We start from the raw sequence: 19,388 nt of genomic DNA on the forward strand, positions 1-19,388 counted from the left end.
GTTGGTGAATGATTTAGTAATCGATTAACTGTTGCAGATCTAAATGAAAGCCTTTATAACAACTGTGATGCCAGCCCCCGCTTCCAACGAAAAAACATCCTTTTATTGAAGGCAACACTGGATTCTAGTTTTAAGTATAAACAGCAATTTTAGAAGATTCATTTTTTTGAGACCGGTTCTAAACTGTGTTTTAATCCTTCAGGTGCAACATTACTGGACCTTCTAAATAGAGAGATCAGCCACTAATCTTCTAAAAAGATCACTGAAGGCATCAGTTACTCTGTAGTGGCTGAACATTTCAACCTGCTCCCTCGTAATAGAGCGACTGTCGTGTTTTTTTTTATTGTGTGACCTATAGAAACATGTTAAAGTTGTCAACAACTCGACGGCTCTGAACATAAAAAGCCTTTATGGATTGATTATTGTAACAGTGTTTTAGTGTTGCTTTTACCACTTGGCGCTCTGTTTATGATGTGTGAATAAAGCTGTTGGGTTTTTCTTTATTCTGAACTACAGCTCAGTGGTGTAGAGATCATTTGTCTGGATAGAGACAAAGTCTTATACGGCCATTGAGGCTTTAACATGTCGTGTATTCGGGTATTCCCATAACAAATTGTGTGCTACAATATATTCTTTATATTATAGTCTTTGAAAACTCATGAAGTGACTTATTTCTCATGCATGGACTATTTTTGCAAGGCTGCTACAGTAGCGCAGCTCTCCGCTGCTGTCATTGTCTGATTGAGAGAGCACTCTGGAGGCAAGTGGCCTACATGGACAAAACTCCCACTCTACTGAGATAATCTTTCCACCGCACAAGTGTGGCCTTTTGATCTAAAGAGGAAACTGACAACTTTCGGGTCCCCTAGTGGTTCCAGGTGGTATGACTGTTTGGTCACTGTCGTAAAGAGACGCTGCAGTGGCAAGACGCCGGTAAGGACGCGGGTCCTGGTGACCAGGAGAGTATCATAGTGAAATCAACGTTTACAGGGAACCAATATATGATGGTGTTGAGCCAAAAAGTGTTTGACTCTGAATGATGTCGTCGTTGAACTGATTTTGGACTGTGTGTCTCTGTTTTTTAACCGGGCTAGCTGTGGAACAACTACTTTCACCTGGCCGTAGCCTTCCTCACCCAGGAGTCACTGCAGCTGGAGAACTTCTCAAGCGACAAGAGAGCCAAGATCTTCCACAAGTGAGTATACGAGCGCTCCCTCCAGTCCACGGGACGTCCTCGTTGCACACCGACGCCGTCCAAGCTCCGTCCCCGGCATGAGCAGGCTCTATGTAATTCATCACACGGAGGCTCAGGGTTACCCAACTCCCCCACGGCTCCGGCAGAGGCTCGCCCTTCTGAACAAAGTAGAAAAGCCTCATAGTACCTCCAGGGGTTATGGAGAGCACATCTTGTACTCAAATCTCAGGTATCAAAGTTGGGAATTGAGGCACACGTCTTTGGTCTCCTCAAAGCATCTCCGTCATGGTTTTTCAATTCTCGCAACGGGAAAAGCAGAGAAACAGATTTTATATGGCTGAAGTTTTAACTCCACAAAGTTTAGATGTTTATTGTGTTCCCCCCCCCCCCTTTCAGCTACAAGTTCAGAGGGCGGTATTCGTTTCCCCTTCATCCGCTGGCTGTATCTGCAAAGAACCATTCGCCTACATTAGTAATCCTCATCGAGTCTGGTAACGCGGCCAAATGTGTGAATGCTTTCTGGGTAGACGTGCAGCGTATTGGCTCTCGTCTTCATTTGGAGGAGCCTTTTGTCTCTGAAGCATACAGCACACGTTCTTGACAGAGAGACCTCTGGCCGGTCAGTGCTTTGTTATTGGTCCTGATAAACTCCCCCACGCAAAAAGCCAGACGCAGTAAACAAGACATTCCTATCCACCCCCCCCCCCCTCCCACCTGTCCCCTGAAAGACACAGCTATCTCATTCACATATACAGCAGCTGCCCTTATTGGCGTACATATAGAAAAAGGGGCTGATCTCTGACTTATGCTATATCCAGGCAGGTTCGTTAACGTTGCCAAACATGTCATTCAAACGCAGCCAGGTCGTTTCCAGAGCAAGTGAAGCGGATATTGTACAGGGTTTGTCGATTTTTCTCTTTCTGCCTCGACCCACCCACCCACTCTCCGTCTCCGTCTCCCTCCAACTACCTCTCACCTTTTTCTCTTTTACCTCTCCCCCCGTGTGCACCCCCTTTCCGTGCGTGCCGGCGCATGAACTGTCAGTCGTCCTGCCTGCAATACCAATTATTGTGCGGCGCTCGGGAGCAGAGAACAGAGGGGTGAAAGTGAAAAGATGTGTGGGACACAGATCTTTATTGCTCTGCATCGGCATCTCTCCCACGTCACACACATCTCCCGATGCTGTTTGTGTCTGTGTGATCCTCATTTCCTTCTCCCACTCGACACACCCGAACACTAACATGTTTTTATAAAAATGGCCTGTGTAGCAGGATGCGACATCTCTTTACTAATGTGTTTAAGGACCGATCCAATTTTTCAGTTTTTTGATTACACCTGCGACATGCACCCATTGGACTGTACAAACTGTCAATCACGCTGTATCCACACTTCAATGGGATTAGGATTAACAAAATGAACATCATGCTAGTGAGAAGTAGATTCATTTTCTCGTGGACTTCTTATTCCAACCAGTGGTTTAGCCCTCTGCTGGTCATTCGGGAGAATACAGGTTTTAGGGACTTCCGCATCTGCTTCATTTTCCAGAGCCAGTGATTACAACCATTTTTTTATATACAGTTCATGGGTTTGCCTTATTTAGAAGAGAATGTAAAGCCTTCTTTCTTTCTACTTTGATCCAGTTTTGTGGTGCGTTGAATGATCATTACTGACGTGTTATTCTTTGATTTTCCTTCAAGTAAAGTGGTTCAGGTTATTTAAATAAACTGTCATATCGCCATGTTCCCACACCTCAGCAACAACTCTAATGAGCACAATCTCATCAAACTAAGAAAAAAAAGAATTAAAGTTGCCTGCCTAACATAAACATACAGAGCTGCATTAATGAGCATGTCTTGATATCCACGTACGGTGCGAGTGATGGAGTCTTTTATTGTCAGATTTGTTTTTATATATATATCTCAAACTTTCTTTGCTTTTGACTTTGATCACACGTCATCTGTATTTCTTTGCCACCACCTGTCAATCACTCGTGTGTTTGTCCTTTTTCCTCTCTTGTTGTATCCACCACTCTATCACCTCATGCCTCTGCATCCCCTCTCCTTCTTTCGTCTCCCAAACACGCTCTTTGCCCCCGTGACCCGGGATATTTTCACACAGCACACGCTGCCGCGAGCCCCACATCCACTTCGCCGCTCATTGCTTGTCCCTCTGTAGACACGCTATTCTTAGTTAACCTCACCGAAAGCTTTCCGGGCCCCCGTAGCTGACAGGTATGTGTTTTCAGGTCCTGACAGCCGACAAGTCATAGCTGTCTGTCTCGCTGCCTGTCGGAGTGTGACAGAACAGCGCCCTGCATCTGTCTCCGCTCAGATGAGGACATGATGCCTCCTGAGCCGTCATCTGCTCCCTGCATCCGCCCATAAGTAGAGACGCAAACCCTCGTTCTTCTACAGGCTTACACTCACACACACACACACACACACAGAAAACCATTTTTAATGTTGTGAATGATGTACATAGTGAGGACTTTCGCAGATATGCGCTGGATTAAGCGGTAAACCGCATTAAAGTTTGGAAGACAAGCAAGAACAGTGGAAGATGTAATAAATAATGCATTTCCATTTTCTCTTGTTTTCCGTGCAGCTTTTACGGAAATTTGTAGCGGGAGGCATCTATTTATATTTTCATCATCTTGCCAATACCCTGCCTGAAGATCAATCCTCTGCAACGCTCCTCCCTTTGACAGCTAAATCTGGTGAAGTAGCCAGGCTGCGAAGCGGTGACGCAGCATCTTTTGCTAAGGATTCTTTCTCCTCCTCTTGTCGAAATACATTAATGTGTCTTTGTACAGTATCGGCAAAAACAATCGATTGGGTTTCAGGATTCCATCGGGGCTACAGTGTGCTCCGAAATGTCACAACGAGTGAAAGAGACGGAAGGGATGTTAATTAGAGGTCAGGTTAGTTGTCACGCTTAGACCTCAAACCCTCATCTTTTTACTCGTCCTGCAATGTCACGCAAGTTGGCATGTGTGCTGTGCAGAGGAGACCGAGGTGTCACTGGGCCTCCATCAGTCCCTCAGTGTGACAGTCCGATGTCGGACGGGTGGCCGGATTCCTGTCACGGGCAAAATAATGCAGTCGCCTGCAGTGCCACCATCTGGTGAGGGCACGGTGGAGGAAAATGATTGATGACTCTGAGACCACATCTAACATTAAATGTCTTTAAATGCCTTTGCTGGCTGATCCGGCCAGGTGACGGCTTTGAAACAGTAGTCTGTTTAGTCTGCTGTGCTTATTTGATCTGATTTTGCAGACAAAAAAAGGAGGTTTGATTTGGTGTTTGTTAATTGAATTAAGTCTCTTGTTTGTAATTTCACTGTGTTGCAGACGCATCAAAGTGTCGCCTTGAATTTATCATACTTAGCTCTTGATGCATGCCCCGACTAACTGGATGTTGTCGGATTGAGTAAAACACAGTTAATTTTCGAAATCCAAAGTGTCTAATAGGATAATGTGTTAAAATGACAAAGTGAGGACTTCTTATATCGAAAAGGTTGAATGTTAACTTCACATAACTCAATGCCATAACTCCGGAGAAGAAGGAGAGATTGTGACCATATTTCCTGCAACTTGATTGGTTGGGGAACAACTGCGAGACCGGGGCTGCGGTTGTTTTATCAGCTCGGTCAGACGCTCGCGGAGACTGTGATGGTTGGCAACTGTTCCACAACAGATCCACAATATTGCGGTTTAGAGTAGTTGTTCCCCTTCGCTGAACCACAAGTGAAAATACGCCAGATTACTTCTCAGCATGCAATGGTGCAGCTAAAGTGTGACACGCCAGGCCAGTGGACGAGGGAGGGGGTGGTGGTCAGAAATGTCTCTCTCTGAACCGTAGTCTTCATTGTCTCCACTATATTCTGGAGCTTCAAACAATTTCAGGCTTGAACTTACTCTATTTTCCTTATCTGCTTGTTTTGAAGGAACTGGAGTCATTACTTCTGTTTCATATGATCGGTTTTCACGGGGGCCGTTCTCCATCTCTGCCCCGCTGCCCACTGTTTCCACCGCTGTTAGTCTCTCCATCACTCACTGTCCGTCTCTCCCCTCGCTGTCCTTTTCCACGTCACAGTTTTTGTCCTCTCTGTGACCCGGGACAGTTGTGCCTGGGCACGGAGACGGGGCCCCAAGCCGCCATGGAGATTGGTTCATGACCCAGACGTGGCAGAGCCGATCGGCTTAAAAAGCCGTGATTTGTAAAAGCCAGACAAAGAGTCAGGACGGGAGTGATCCCCCCCAGCCTCTTTGGCAGATCTTTGTTTTATTGGCTCTTGACGCACCAAGTCGACCTTGGAGAACTAATATCAACAAAGGCTGTCTGATCAAACACTTTGCCTCATCTCATCCGTCCTTGGCCTTCCGTGTGTGTGTTAAAATGCATGGAGAGATGATAGACCACAGCTGACAGTCCACTGGTGTGTGTGTTTGTTCTGAGTGGAAGTATCTCATTTGTGTGCCATTTGTAATCCAAACCCCCCCCCCCTCCCCCAAGAAAGACTTTCACTTTCATCGGTCAGAGCATCGTAATTGTGTCTACGCAGTCTCATTACAAACTTGTGTAACGGGCGTCATTCAGGCAGAGATGAGACTCCAGGATCTGCATTCCACTATTTCCAGCGTTCAGCGCTCTGCAGGAAGACGACAGGACACACACACACACACACACACACCCGTGTTATCTTCAGCTGAGGTTACTGCCCCCGTGGAGCATCATCAGACCAAAGCAGCACTCGGAGAGGCTATGAAGTACTTCTTTAACTCTGTGGAGCCCCGTGGTAGTAATTGAAAATATATCTGATAAAAACAAAATAGCATCCCATTTCATCAAACTGCTTCTTTTGTGTGGTTGTGTGTCCTCTGTGAACTTGGGAGCTTTTTTGTAGTGTTTTAGTTTCCAGATTTTTTTTTTTTCTTTTACCTTTTGTTGTTTTTATAGTAGGTGCAGTGTTTTCTGTCGAGGAGGGGAGCTCCCTTTAGATACACAAAAAACCTATATAACACGCTAGAGGAAAGGGAAACACTGAAAAAGCATCATACGTGTAAGCTTTAAAAAAATTAATGTTTGTGTTTCAGGTACCAGGACATGAGAAGACAAATTGGCTTCGAAATCAGGGACATGTGGTACAATCTAGGTAATTTTTTACCAACCCTTTCGTCACAATGTTCCATTTTGCTCTCATGTAACCAGAGATTTTATTCTCCAAATGATTTCACTGTTAAGTTCAGCTATGCAAACAATGCAGTAGAGGGCAATTGACGTGCGTTTAGGTGTTGCTCTCTCTATTATCTGCCCGTGATTATCTGTCGACTGCGTACCTTCACAGTCATCACAAGTCAACCCAGAAAAGAACAGCAGCGGCTAAATATAGATAATAATGTGTTAATTAGCGCCATGCGTGTCGGCAGTCAAATCTCAATGGGATGCGACTGTAGCGCAAGGAATGAGGTGTTAGATCTGGGCACCTGCGTTTCCTTCCAAGTTCCCTCATTGTGACCCAAACCATCTGATCCCTTAATTTGAGCTTTCCACCGGATTAGATCGACTCAATGACTGACTGGGAAGTTGTTTACTGTATGATTGTTGTCGAAAAAATTCTGACGAGAGAAGATTTGATAAACAAAGGGAGACAGATGTCGTCTGTGTTTAATACAAAGAGCGTTTAAATTTGCAGCGCATTAGGAATTATTTAGGATCAACAGTCTACAAATTAGTCAGTGTTTACTGTGCATTATCTATATGGATTCATTGGTGTTTGTTTGTTTTTGTCCTCTCTTAGGGCCCCACAAGATCAAATTCATCCCCGAGATGGTGGGTCCCATACTGGAGATGACGCTAGTTCCCGAGATCGAGTTGCGAAAGGCCACCATCCCCATCTTCTTCGACATGATGCAGTGCGAGTTCCACTTCACGTGCGTCACCTTCCAGCGGGTGCGTCACCTGACATTAAAAGGCAGCCGATGTTGGTTTGGGAATTTCTTATAGAGGAGTAAAATGTTGCAGAGGAGTAGTCCATCTGAGTGAAAAAAAGAAAAAAAAAAGTATCATGGCAGTCACAAGCTGACTGGTAATTCTGCAAATCTCATTTTGTTGTGCCGCGATTATCAACAGCCACGGTAAGTGGAACTTAATGTCATGCCTCGTTACAGTGCAAAATTAAGCCTTTCTGCATGAGAAAATCTGTTTGGCTGCAGCTGTTCTGCCATACGACGTCTCAGGCAGCTTTCAGCTCTGTGATATTTATGTTGGCTCCCAAAGTGTGTGATGCTCATTGCGGTTGCAACAAAATTTTTAAGCACCAACGTCTACGCTGGACCATGTGTTCCACGTGAATACGGTGGTAGTTAAGCCAGCATCCCTCTGTCAAATCATCCCTGCCAATAGTGCGGTCTTTTCTTTTTTCACTGGGGGAGAGAGGGAGGGCTGCTAAATCAGGATTTAGCCAATTGAAAGTGACTGACACTTTCTTATTCTTCCCCTTTAGTGAAATGTGATCAATTTCCTTTTGGCCTGACCACTAATATTCACTTTACTTGGTCTCTTTCTATCTCTGTCATAAATCCTTGGTTTAGCATAGAACAACCTTTTTATCTTGTCGTACTGCACTCTTCATTCTTGTTCTGAATTTGCCAACACATGTAAAAAAGTGTTGTAGCACAATAAAACCCAGCTGCTACATACAAATATCAGAGAGATACGAACCATTCATCGCTGTCAGAAGCCACAGAGACAACACAGTAAGAGTAAGCGGGCTGCGTCTCATGGTGTAGCCCCTTTGGCTTTCATCTGACCAGATTCACACAGATAAAGAAAAGCTTTAATGATGAATGGAAAACACCAGCCCACAGCCAGCTGGGCAGAAAGGGAGGGACGGGAAGGAGACGGAAGCACAGATCCTCTCAGCCCAGCCTCGACGCAGCGAGGGCGAGACAACGCGAGTGAGACGGGGAGATGGCGTTAATGAATTGAAAAATTTGCCACACTGATTATTTACGCCTGCTCCGTCTAATTGCAGTTTGAGAACGAGATCATCACCAAGCTGGATCACGAGGTGGAGGGGGGCCGCGGAGACGAGCAGTACAAAGTTCTCTTTCAGAAAATGTAAGTGCTGATTAATGGGCAGGATTACGCCTGAGCCTCTCACGAGTGAGATGATGCTAATTGCGACATAGCACTCCTCAAAATAATCACAGTGTGCTGATGATCACAGGACTTCTCATCAAAGTTTGCCGCTGTGCTTGACGATGCTAACGCATTTTTGGATTGACATTTTTCACAGTCGAAGAGCCTCTTCTACTTGCTTGATATTTGTTTTCTTCTCTGCCCCTGGCTTCTCTTCCTTCACATTCACAACCACAAAACACCACTGCACCCCACCACTCCACACACACACACACACACACACACACACACACACACACACACACACACACACTAGTTTGCTGGAGCACTGCAGGAAGCACATGTACTTGGCCAAGACCGGCGAGAACTTCGTCACGCTGGTGGTTCGTCTGCTGGAGAGGCTGCTGGACTACAGGACCATCATGCACGACGAGAACAAGGAGAACCGCATGAGCTGCACCGTCAACGTGCTCGTAAGATTTTCAATTTCTGGATACGCACAAGCCCGGTAAAAATGACACGTAGTCAAGTGCAGCCCCACTGCAACGAAATGATGCGTTTTATGACATAAAACACTCTCTACGTCTATATCATCAACCCCAAGGGCTTGTGCACAGGCTATTGATTTCAATCAATCCAATAAAAATAGAAAAAACAATAACAGCCACGTCCACATGTCACAACGCATTAAGATGTTCTCACGGAGCAGCTCATCGGGAACCCCCCGCTCCTGCGAAGTGACATTTCGTCAAGGAGCACCAAAATGTCAGTTTTGTGTCACGTGACGTGTGGAGGCATTGAAAAGACTGCAGGCCCGTGGCCTACATTCAACATTTATGTGAGTCATGTTTTTCCAGTGCTGTCTCATGTATTAAATATAAGTTTTTTTCTGTTTTGGCCGAGAGAGCAGTGCGACAGCCCACCACTGTGATTCCGATGTCAGCCAACTGACTTTTCCTTTGTAGATACTTTAAGTTCGCCTGCTGCAAAGCCAGTCCATAATTTAGGAAATGATTTTGTCACCCAGCCAACATATTGTTGTTTCATACAGTCCAGTGATTTCTGGAATTATGCATTGTAAGCATGACACGCTGAACCTTTTAAACAGTGTGGCAATGTTGTCAGTGGAAAACTCTTTCCTAAAAAATCTTTTCCCTCCTCTAGAACTTTTACAAGGAGATCGACAGAGAGGAAATGTACATCAGGTAAGATCTAGTGTTGAATGTTCAGGCTGAAGTATGATCTTACAAAACATACACTACATAAGTAGAATCGTTGATTCATTCCTTTCTACCTGCCAAACGCTAAGTACTGCACATCGGGCTCCTTCCCTGCCGGCCGCACACACCCAGAGATCCAAAATTAAATATTTGATTTTGTTGAAAACCACCATAATCTCGCCAGTCAGAGTTTTTCCATCATTCTGCCAAGAGTTATTTGAGGGAAAAGACGCTGTCATCGCAGATCAGTCTGGCAGAGTTAACTTTCCGTGTGTTGTCGGAGTGTGAGGAGCCCCCTCCCGGACATGACCCATAAATCATTGCTCTTTCCTGCCAGGTACCTGTACAAGCTATGTGACCTCCACAAAGAGTGCGACAACTACACAGAGGCGGCCTACACTCTGCTGCTACACGCCAAACTGCTCAAGGTACACAGACACAAAACCAACAACACATTAATGTGCAGTTAAACCCTCCAAAATACTTCAAACAGCACAGATCCTGGAACCCACACTCGCTGGAGCTGTTATCAGGCCGACGGTATTGAACCTCTGGCATTTAACAAGTGTGTATCTTTGAATTTGAATGTGACTTAGAAAGAGTCAGCATCCCTGTAATCCAGTCATGGCATGAGGTGACTGCTAAGAGGGCAGATTTTGCTGAGCCGCATCTTTTCAACCTCGAGTAGTCAGCGCAAATCACAGCTAGTATCTGATCTTTCCTGAAAATAGCGAGGACAGTGTTTAAGAACGGAAGAAAAGGAAGCTACAGCTACCGGAGGGGCTGCAAGTCGAAGGTGTGCTTTTACTCTCTGTCAGCTGGAAAATGAAGAAACTTCCTCTGTAAATCTCATGGTTCAAGGTCTAAGGTGGAAACGGGGCAAGTCCTTACCTCACACTCATAACTTAAATCAGATACATTAATATTTATAAGCTATCAGGAATCATTCATTTTAGGATTACACCTTCTTGTAAGAGTAGACCTGCTCGCAGCCTCAGAATTTTTTTTTATCTCTTGTCAAAAATGTTCCACATACCCCCCAAAAGAAACTCCTCACACACAAAAACTGCAGTGTCTATTCCCAGTCGGGGGTTTGGTATAGCCTGAATTTGGAGTTGTTCCTCTCTGTCTTTTATCCAATATGGTTGCACCTCACATCTCATCTGTATTTGCATAAATAGCTGACTGTTCCAGCCTTTGTTCAGGTCCCGACAGGGGAGAGCAGACTGACTCAATTGCATTTTCCTCAGCGAGCAGGATTTGCAGGACACATTTTTGTTATTGTTTTACGCCTGCAATCATAGCAAACCTTTAGAGATGGACTCACAATTGCGGTATATGCTGGAAATCGGTATATTTTGTTGCACCACGGAATCTGCGAATGCTTTATTCTCCAATTTTCTGTCCTAGGTAATCTGTCCTCCTAAAGTCGCTGTCCTCCTTTTTGCTATCCACATGCTTGCATTAAAATGGATGATGTATGCTTAATTCTGCATCCACAACCATTTACAGAGCAAAACTCGCTCCTGTAATTTTAACTAGTCATCCAGTAGTTTACCTGCAGCAGCATAATACCGGTTGATGAATTTGCATCACTTTTTGTATTGTCAGAAGTGTATCAGCACTGCGGGTTTTTGTCGATGCAGGGTCTCTGGCCATCCATGAATAAACAGAGACATTTTGATGCTTCGGTCCAGCTGTAAAGGAATCAATACTTTGATCCAAAGCCTCCCGGCATCCCTCTTCGTGCCACAGCAACAATGTGCAGAGCAATTACTTTTTTAGCCATCTCCGGCGCGGGGTATGCAAAGTTCCCAGCTTTTGCTATTCAAATGTGGCCCCTCAAAACCCCAAACTTGGCCAGATTTTCTCAGAGATCTTCACTCTTCAGGTTACCCCCACAGAATCCCAATTAAAGCTGCTGGCTAATGGCTGCCTCCGTGACACAGAGGCCAGTCGGATCTCCCTGTTAGCCAGGCTGCTCGAGCCTATGGGAAACCTCATTATTATCCGTGCTGTGTCCAAAAATCAAAAAGGTGCAATGGAGTGACAGCGGTAAATGATGCCCCTGCATTCTTGTTGTGGTTTTTTTTGTTGCATCAATCGTCCTTGTCCGAACTCTGTTTATAATTCACTAGACTGGCTTCCAATGGGCTAACATGCTTGAGGGCCATTGTTGTGGGGAATCTTGTGTTAAAGACTGTAACAGCAAGCATCAGCCGTATGACCTGTGACCATGCATGCTCTCGCTGAACCATTCAATATGTATTGACGCCTGTTGTTTCGTTTTCCGAGTCTTAAGTTTCAATCCTGCGCTGCCCGATTGAGTGGCAGCTGGAAAAAGAAATCCACATCACTCTCACCTCTTTTGCATTGGCTACAACTTAGTGATTGATTTCATGTCACTTGCTCCACTTTAGCTCTGTATTGTATTGCACAGTGTGTTGACCCCCGATGTATAACTTGTCCTCTGTAGTGGTCAGACGAGCCATGTGCAGCCCACCTGACCCAGAGAGACGGCTACCATGCCGCCACGCAAGGACAGCTCAAGGATCAGCTCTACCAGCAGATTATCAATTACTTCGACAAGGGCAAGGTGAGAGATGCGCACACACACACACACACGTGGAAGAGTGGTCGTAATCATGATGAATCCTGGACTCGGAGGATGCTATTTTTAGACATCTTCATCCCTGTTAAACTCCTCTTCTGGCCTCGGAAGGTGGGTTTTGTGAAGAGGAGATGCTGAATTGAAGTTTTATGTTTCTTTCAGAGATTGTAAATAATCTTCTTCTTTTAGCTGATGCTCTTTTGGATGAAAGCATTCTTCTAATACGGCACAGGCATTAATGTGGCTCTATTGTGTCGCCTCGTACCTTTTCTTAAATCCGTTTTCCCCGGCTCTTCTCTTCCTGCTGTCCCTGTTTTGCCTTTTCGCTCATACCACTTCAGTGACATACTTGTATAACATCGCTGGATTGTGGTGTGATGAGCGGGTCATTTATAATTGCCTCAGACTTAACTGCTGTGCTATTCTTCTACCCGCTTAATGTTTTATTCCAGAGGAGAGAAAAAATGTTTTTCAGTCTGTAAGCTGAGCTTGGAATGGGTCTGCAGAACTGCAGCCAGAGCTTCTCAGAGATGATGTCCCGAGGCTTTGCATGTGTCACCAGTGTTGGGGTGCAGCCGCCACTCGTGGTTCTCTAGCCAGCTGTCACTCAGCCGGCTATGGCGACGGAGAAAACAAACTGGGAGAGCCTCGTATAAACTTACAGACACAGCAGAGTGATCAGGAAGTGTTGCGGTGGCTGCAGGAATACATCAACGCTCCAGAGAGTGGGGTTTCAACAGAGGACCGTATCCAAGAGTGTCATCCAGAAAACGGTCCCAGATGGCGTTGCCGCCGCTGCTCCCACTGATGGCAGGCGGATCTGAGTAGCAGCCTGGATTCGATCCACCTCCAGCCTGACCCAGATCAGTTCGGCCCAATCTAATCTGTCAGGAAGCCACTTAGAAGCCTTTCAACATGTTCGAGTGGTTCCCGTCTACAGTATCTGCGACACTCCACTGCAGTGGATGAGTCTCAACGGGACTGGGGGATGCATCACTATGATGAAAGGTCTTTTCCCCAACAGGATTGCATCTGGGTGTTCTAGATCATAGAGAGAGAGAAAAATATATTGACGTGAAAAGAATTCACATGATTATATTTTCAAATAGGCTTATGTTGAATTCGATTGCCTGGGAGAATTAATTTGTGTTATTGAGGTGGCAGAAAAGGAAATACTTTGTTTCTACTTGAATCGTGACAATTGATTTGTTTACTCTACGTCTCCATTTGTGTTCCCAATAGATGTGGGAGGAGGCGATCATTTTGGGAAAGGAACTAGCTGAACAGTACGAGAATGAAATGTTTGACTTTGAGCAGCTGAGTGCATCCTTGGTAAGTCATCTGTTTGGGGTTTTTTTGCCGTTGTTTTTTATGTGCTCCTTGTTATAAACATTTAAGAGTAATTCCACTATATGGACTCACTGATCATTGACACCAGATAAATAAGAAGTTTCCTGGAGGGAGAATATTTTTATTTTATTTATTTACCTTTTATTTAAACCGGGAAAAAATTACTGAGCATACAATCTCCTGATCTAGAGGGAAGATAACCCAAATGATGCAAAACAAGCACAGCAATTTTTACAAATAATAAGATCTCCAATAAGGATCATTTAAATGAAAAAGTATCAATGTTTTCCATGCCACTGAAGTTTTGCATTGTATCCCCCAACAGAGGAAGCAGGCCCAGTTCTATGAGAACATAGTGAAGGTCATCCGGCCCAAACCAGACTACTTTGCTGTGGGCTATTACGGCATGGGGTTCCCCTCCTTCCTTCGAGTGAGTACAACTCTCAGCACCCTGCACATTGCTGAAAGCACCGCGTGGGCGAGCCACTCGTCAAAGCAGACAATCAATAGGTTTTGCTGTGCCTTGCTTCATTTTCAGCCCCGGGCATCAATACATGTGTTTTACACGTCGAGCAGAGAGCTGTGACTCCAAAACTCTCTTTCTCACCCTCCCAGCCTCCTGGTTCTCATTCATGGTCTGTCTCTCCCCGCTCCTTGAGCCTTTCTCCTTGATACGTATCTTATATCCATCTGTTTTTAGCTTGTACTCTAATGCCTAGTTAACACTACTGGACTTTTAGTCCGTTTTTCCACTCGCCGACAAATTGTGGCTTGTGATGAGTATAGTATATAAAAATAAAATGTCACTTCCTACCTGGCGAAAAAGTTTAGTTTTTCCCCAATATTCTAATTTGTTGAGATGCACCTGTACGAGTCCGTCATTTCTCCCTGTCAGGTAACAGGGGGGTCATGAGACAGGAAGTCATGTAGTGTGAACTGCAAAGCGACCGGACCACTTTGTAAAGCCCTGAAGCCTGAACTTGTCGATAAGAAATTCACTCGGGTCACTTGGTTATCCCTGAAAATTCCCCTAACGTCTGCCATTGCAGAACGTGACTACGAAAACTGTGGCACCCGAGGAGGATGACAAACAAGAACGGAGCCAGTCTTGTTTGTCATCCTATCTGAAGGCTGATCACACGACAAACACTGCCTTTAATTCCATTACCTGGACTTCAGTGAAAAGCCTTTTCTCCACGCTGTGAGCGTGGTCTGCATCACAAGGGCGCCCTGTCCGCACCTGCACAACACAGCCATGAACACAATGGAACGTGATATGGTCACATTGTAAATTGCTTTTGGTGGCTGCTGAATCTTGGACAATAACCCCCAAAACACTCTGGTCTACGCTCATTCGTGTAGTTGGAACTCCACATTTCGCCACAGTGCAGTCAGTGGAAACCATGGTTTCTAAAACGACAGTCGTCAGTTTCCCAGTAATCTTTATGAATTGGAACACTCGATTAAACTGAATAATCCTCCCAAAAGTCCATTTATAACCAAGGACACTTGGCTGCTGAACCTGAAATGATCCGTATTTCTCCTCCAAATGTTCGTCCGGCGTTGTGCCAATCGGACTGCAGCTTATCACAAATTGAGTACGTGTTTAACAGGCCTGTGATATCTCCTCCCAGGCCCTATTCTGTGTGTGAGCCGCCACCGTGTGCATGTCAGACCTCCCTTCCTCCGTCTGTGACGAGGGCCCTAATCCAGCCTCATATCAGATTTTATTTAAACAGAAAATTCTAACTGATTTCGGAAACTTCTCTGTGATGCCAGTGTTTAATGTTCGTCAAAGACGAAATGATTTATTTCACTTTTAAAGCATTTCCTTTTATTTTCCTCCTCCGGAGGAGGAGGAGTTTCAAGACATTTTTATCACACAGGCCAACTCACTGAAGGGCCCTAAAGGTCCACACAGAAATGTCCAGTTTCAGGATCAGCGATCCCCCTGATTATACCCGGTTCTTTCTCTCATGAGCAAACAACCATTTCACGACGCCTGTTCGCGACTATCTGATCTCCACGTGCTCCTCTTCACCTCTTTCATCGGACAGGGCAGAAACTCCCATTACAGACGTTACATCACAGAGCTGAACAGGCCATTCTAACTGGCTGTTTAAACATCCTCGGAGGAGCTTTGAGTTCCCTTTCCTCCTGTCTTTGTATTCTCCACGCTGCCGTCTGATCTTGCATTTAAATAACCAGAGCAGGTGTTTGCAGGGTTGTCCTTGCCATGAGGAATCTGCACTTGATTTGCCTGTTTTTAGTTTTGCCCTTTTTAAATCATGGCTTTCCTTATGCTGCAGTAGATACAAGTGAGTGTACGAATTGGACCTCTGCTGCAACACAGTTTTCGCAAAATTATTTTCCAGCCCATTTATTATCGTATTAAGTATCGTTGAATGAATTCAGCAAAACAGATATAAAGAGAGTCGGTTCCCTTTCATCACGGCTCCCACAGTTTTTTCTGTTAAAAGAGCTCTTTGTTCAGCCTCTCGATATATTTCATAATTAGATTGAATAATATCTGTGAGCACATACGGAAGAATTCTTATGAGTGACTAATTGAGATGAATGTCGTGTTGAGGCTATCTGCTTCAAACCCCAATTTTGCTCGTGTTGTGTTGCAGCATAGCAGGAAAAAGTCAATTATGTAAGAAAATCAATACTTCTGATAAAGGTATTTTTTTATTCACCCCACCACAAGAATTGATTATGATTTACCTGCTTATGATTTATGAGTTGTTAATGTGGTTAGACACTAGGATACTTAAGATCATGTATAGATCTGCCCTCACAACTAATCCTTGTTATTTTTTGGTATTTATTTATTGTCTGTTTCCATCGCCAGGTACATGTAGAGACTGTTTAACTTCTCTGTTACCCGCAAAGTGTATATCTAAAGTTTTAACCTTGAAAGCCACAATAACTCGTCAAGAGGTCTTTGGAGCATGGCTGAAACCTTCTTTTGTATTCGCTGGCTCTATGAAGAATCCTCGGTTGCTTTCAGCTATACGAAACCTTAAAGGTATCCTCCGTGTTTCAAAGACAGATTTTCCGCTACACTCTGTGTCCCCCCACTTAACACCCAGTTGGCGTGTTTCTCCTTCTCCTCCTCCTCCCATCAATCCCGAACTTTACTTAATCGCCGTATTGCGTTTCCTGTGAGCGCTCGGCTTAAAGAGCATTTGCGGCTGTGTGAGAGTTGGTTTGAAATATGTATCCGAGAACAGCACACTGGGAGACACTCGGATATGAGCTATCATGTTCTATCATTCAAAATGTTCCTCCCTGAGCACACTCGCAGAAATGAAGGAATGTTCCCTGACGCGTACATTTTTAGGGAGCACTCTTTGCATTCTTCTCATACAATTTAATTTTGTTTTTGGAATTAAACAAGATGGCCTTTTTTTTTTTTATTCCATTTGTGTCATTTAAACTTTATCTGATTCTGCAGTAGATTGACAATAAACAACCGAACATTCTACAGACATTTTTCCTGGTGAACCGTCACTGCCAAGAGGTTGAAACACTGATATTGGAATTTTGTTTTAGTCGTTCTCCAACCTCCAACACTTTATTACCGATATTACAATACCCATACATCTTCTAGTCTTCCAGCAAACTGGTCCAAAGAGCTTAAATCCTCGTTTTTTGAGTTACACTTGAACTTGAAGACATTGCAGCTCAATGAACGGTTGCTGCTTTTTCTCTCGACTGTATGAAATTAACTTTTTACTCCCCAACTGAGAAGGAAAAGACCATTTTAGACGGAATGATTATCTTAATGACTCAATATCTTCTTTTTTTCCCCAGAACTATCTAGTGCATGTTTAGAGCTAATAAAAGTGAGAAATCGTGACAATGAGGAGCTGTTCACCCGACCAGAATGTGAAAGCACAAAGTATGCATTGATTACGTGTCCACGATTGGATTTGTATGAATCAAAGAAAAACAATAGATAAATAGAAGCCAAATCTCACAGCTGTTCACCAGCCGAAAATTGCGACAAAGTTTAGCCAGATTGGGCCGAATCTTTGAAAGGAAATATCTGTAGAAGTCAATGCGCTTTAGTCAACTTATCTGTCAAAGCAAATTTGAAAATGTCCCTGGGCATATTTCATGGCCGCAGTTCCTTTTAATTAATTGGGGAGTGGAGATGTGTGCGGTGCATCGGGGACAGGGCTTGCTGTGTGTGAGCTTTTGTGTGGTGATGGTCTGTGAAAGAAAGACGGAAATGTAAAAAAGTGCTTCTCTATTCTCCCCAGATAAGATCCTGACTTTCAAGCTGTGTTATGTCCCTGTTAAGCTAATGAATGAGCATTGTAATTTATAGTAAGCCCTCCATCAAGTCGCTGAGACGGGAAGAGGGCCCCGTTCCTCCACGGCCGTGATATCACCACACTCATGTGAAACAGGCAAGACATCTGAACCGCTAAGTGGTTTGAACGCAAACTTCCTCGCTTAGCTGTGGTGAGCAGCCTCCGCTCTCCGACAGAGCCCGCAGCTAAGTGGTAGTTGCCATTTGCAGTCTGTCAGCTCGCTAAAACAGAAGTTCTCAATCCCCCCCCCCCCGAGAGAGCCCGCCCTGAGCCCGGATCGACCAATCACTGAATCCGTGCCCAGAAACTTTCTGTCAACCTCATTTGCCAAGATTTAATATGGAGATTATCATAATGTCTTTTAACCCAGCCACCACAGTACCGGCGCCAATTAGACCCCGCCACCACCACCACTGACTGACTTTTAGCTACTGGATCTAATGTCCTTGTGAAATGGTCTATGAAATGACACTGTATGCCGTCAATACTGCCAAAGCAGGGACAGTGGTACCTCATGTCCACATAATGTGTGCCAGTCAGCACCAGCCTGCACGATTGTGTGCCTGCCTTTATGTACATATCCGAGGTCTCATTGTTTTCTTTTCTGTCCCTCAGAACAAAATGTTCATCTACCGCGGGAAGGAGTATGAGCGCAGGGAGGATTTCGAGGCGCGTCTCCTCACACAGTTTCCCAATGCAGAGAAGATGAAGACGACCACGGCGCCCAGCGAGGACACCAAGTGTTCTTCCGGACAGAGTATCCTTGGCACAATCTTTATTTTTATTTTTTTTTTGTAAGTATATGTTAAAATGTTTCAGGTTGCTGCTGCAGAATGAAAAAAAATATATTTTTTTAGCGCACCACACAATTATTGGGCAAGGACATGAAGTTTAAATCAATATTGATATTAAATACAGTTTTCCTTGTAAATATTCAACGCAATACAGTCACAAAATGGCATTTAAAGTGATGAAATGTGTAAATGCAATGAGCTGCCATCTATTGTATACATCAGAGAGGTACCTTAAAGAAATTATAGGAATAAGATTTACAATAGTATCGAACGATCATCACATCCTAAGTGATTGTATTTTATCAGAGTTCAGCCGTTTCGTTTGTGTCCTTGATGTCTCTGCGAAAGACATCCAGTGTTTCACAGTGAAACCCATCCTGGACCTGCCTGCCAAGTTCCAGAACAAGCTTGTATCCGAACAAATATTGAGGTGAGCATGATTTTCCCGCTACACACACACACACACACACACACACACACACACACACACACACACACACACACACTTGTTTCTCTACGATTAGAGTGTGTTACTTTTTCCAGTCGCTCAAAACCTATTTAGGGAGCTATGCCATGACATGCTAAAGTGCATTATCATTTTTTTGTGTTGTGTTGAGGACCGCTGAGGCAGAGGTGATTAAATCTTGATGTAAATGTGCGTCTGTGTGGAACAAACAGCGTTTGACCTTGTCGTCGTGCTCGTCGTCATTAACTTGCCACAGCCATCTCCTATTAGTCACTTCGCCAAGT

At 44.5% G+C, this 19,388-nt stretch overlaps 1 protein-coding gene across 2 annotated transcripts in view; it reads left to right on the forward strand.

Annotated features, from left to right (window-relative positions):
• The window catches only part of dock1 (dedicator of cytokinesis 1), a 156,985-nt gene that overhangs the window by 119,846 nt on the left and 17,751 nt on the right, over positions 1–19,388 (forward strand). For both annotated transcript variants that reach the window (XM_035613879.2, XM_035613880.2), the window contains exons 31-42: positions 1,095–1,195; positions 6,292–6,350; positions 6,996–7,147; positions 8,232–8,317; positions 8,655–8,811; positions 9,503–9,543; positions 9,896–9,986; positions 12,035–12,154; positions 13,412–13,501; positions 13,845–13,949; positions 18,460–18,601; positions 18,987–19,068. In XM_035613879.2, coding sequence (XP_035469772.1) covers positions 1,095–1,195; positions 6,292–6,350; positions 6,996–7,147; positions 8,232–8,317; positions 8,655–8,811; positions 9,503–9,543; positions 9,896–9,986; positions 12,035–12,154; positions 13,412–13,501; positions 13,845–13,949; positions 18,460–18,601; positions 18,987–19,068 — 1,226 coding nt within the window. The remainder of the gene's footprint in view (positions 1–1,094; positions 1,196–6,291; positions 6,351–6,995; positions 7,148–8,231; positions 8,318–8,654; positions 8,812–9,502; positions 9,544–9,895; positions 9,987–12,034; positions 12,155–13,411; positions 13,502–13,844; positions 13,950–18,459; positions 18,602–18,986; positions 19,069–19,388) is intronic.

The sequence above is a fragment of the Scophthalmus maximus genome, chromosome 16 (assembly GCF_022379125.1).
Source record: "Scophthalmus maximus strain ysfricsl-2021 chromosome 16, ASM2237912v1, whole genome shotgun sequence".
Lineage (NCBI taxonomy): Eukaryota > Metazoa > Chordata > Actinopteri > Pleuronectiformes > Scophthalmidae > Scophthalmus > Scophthalmus maximus.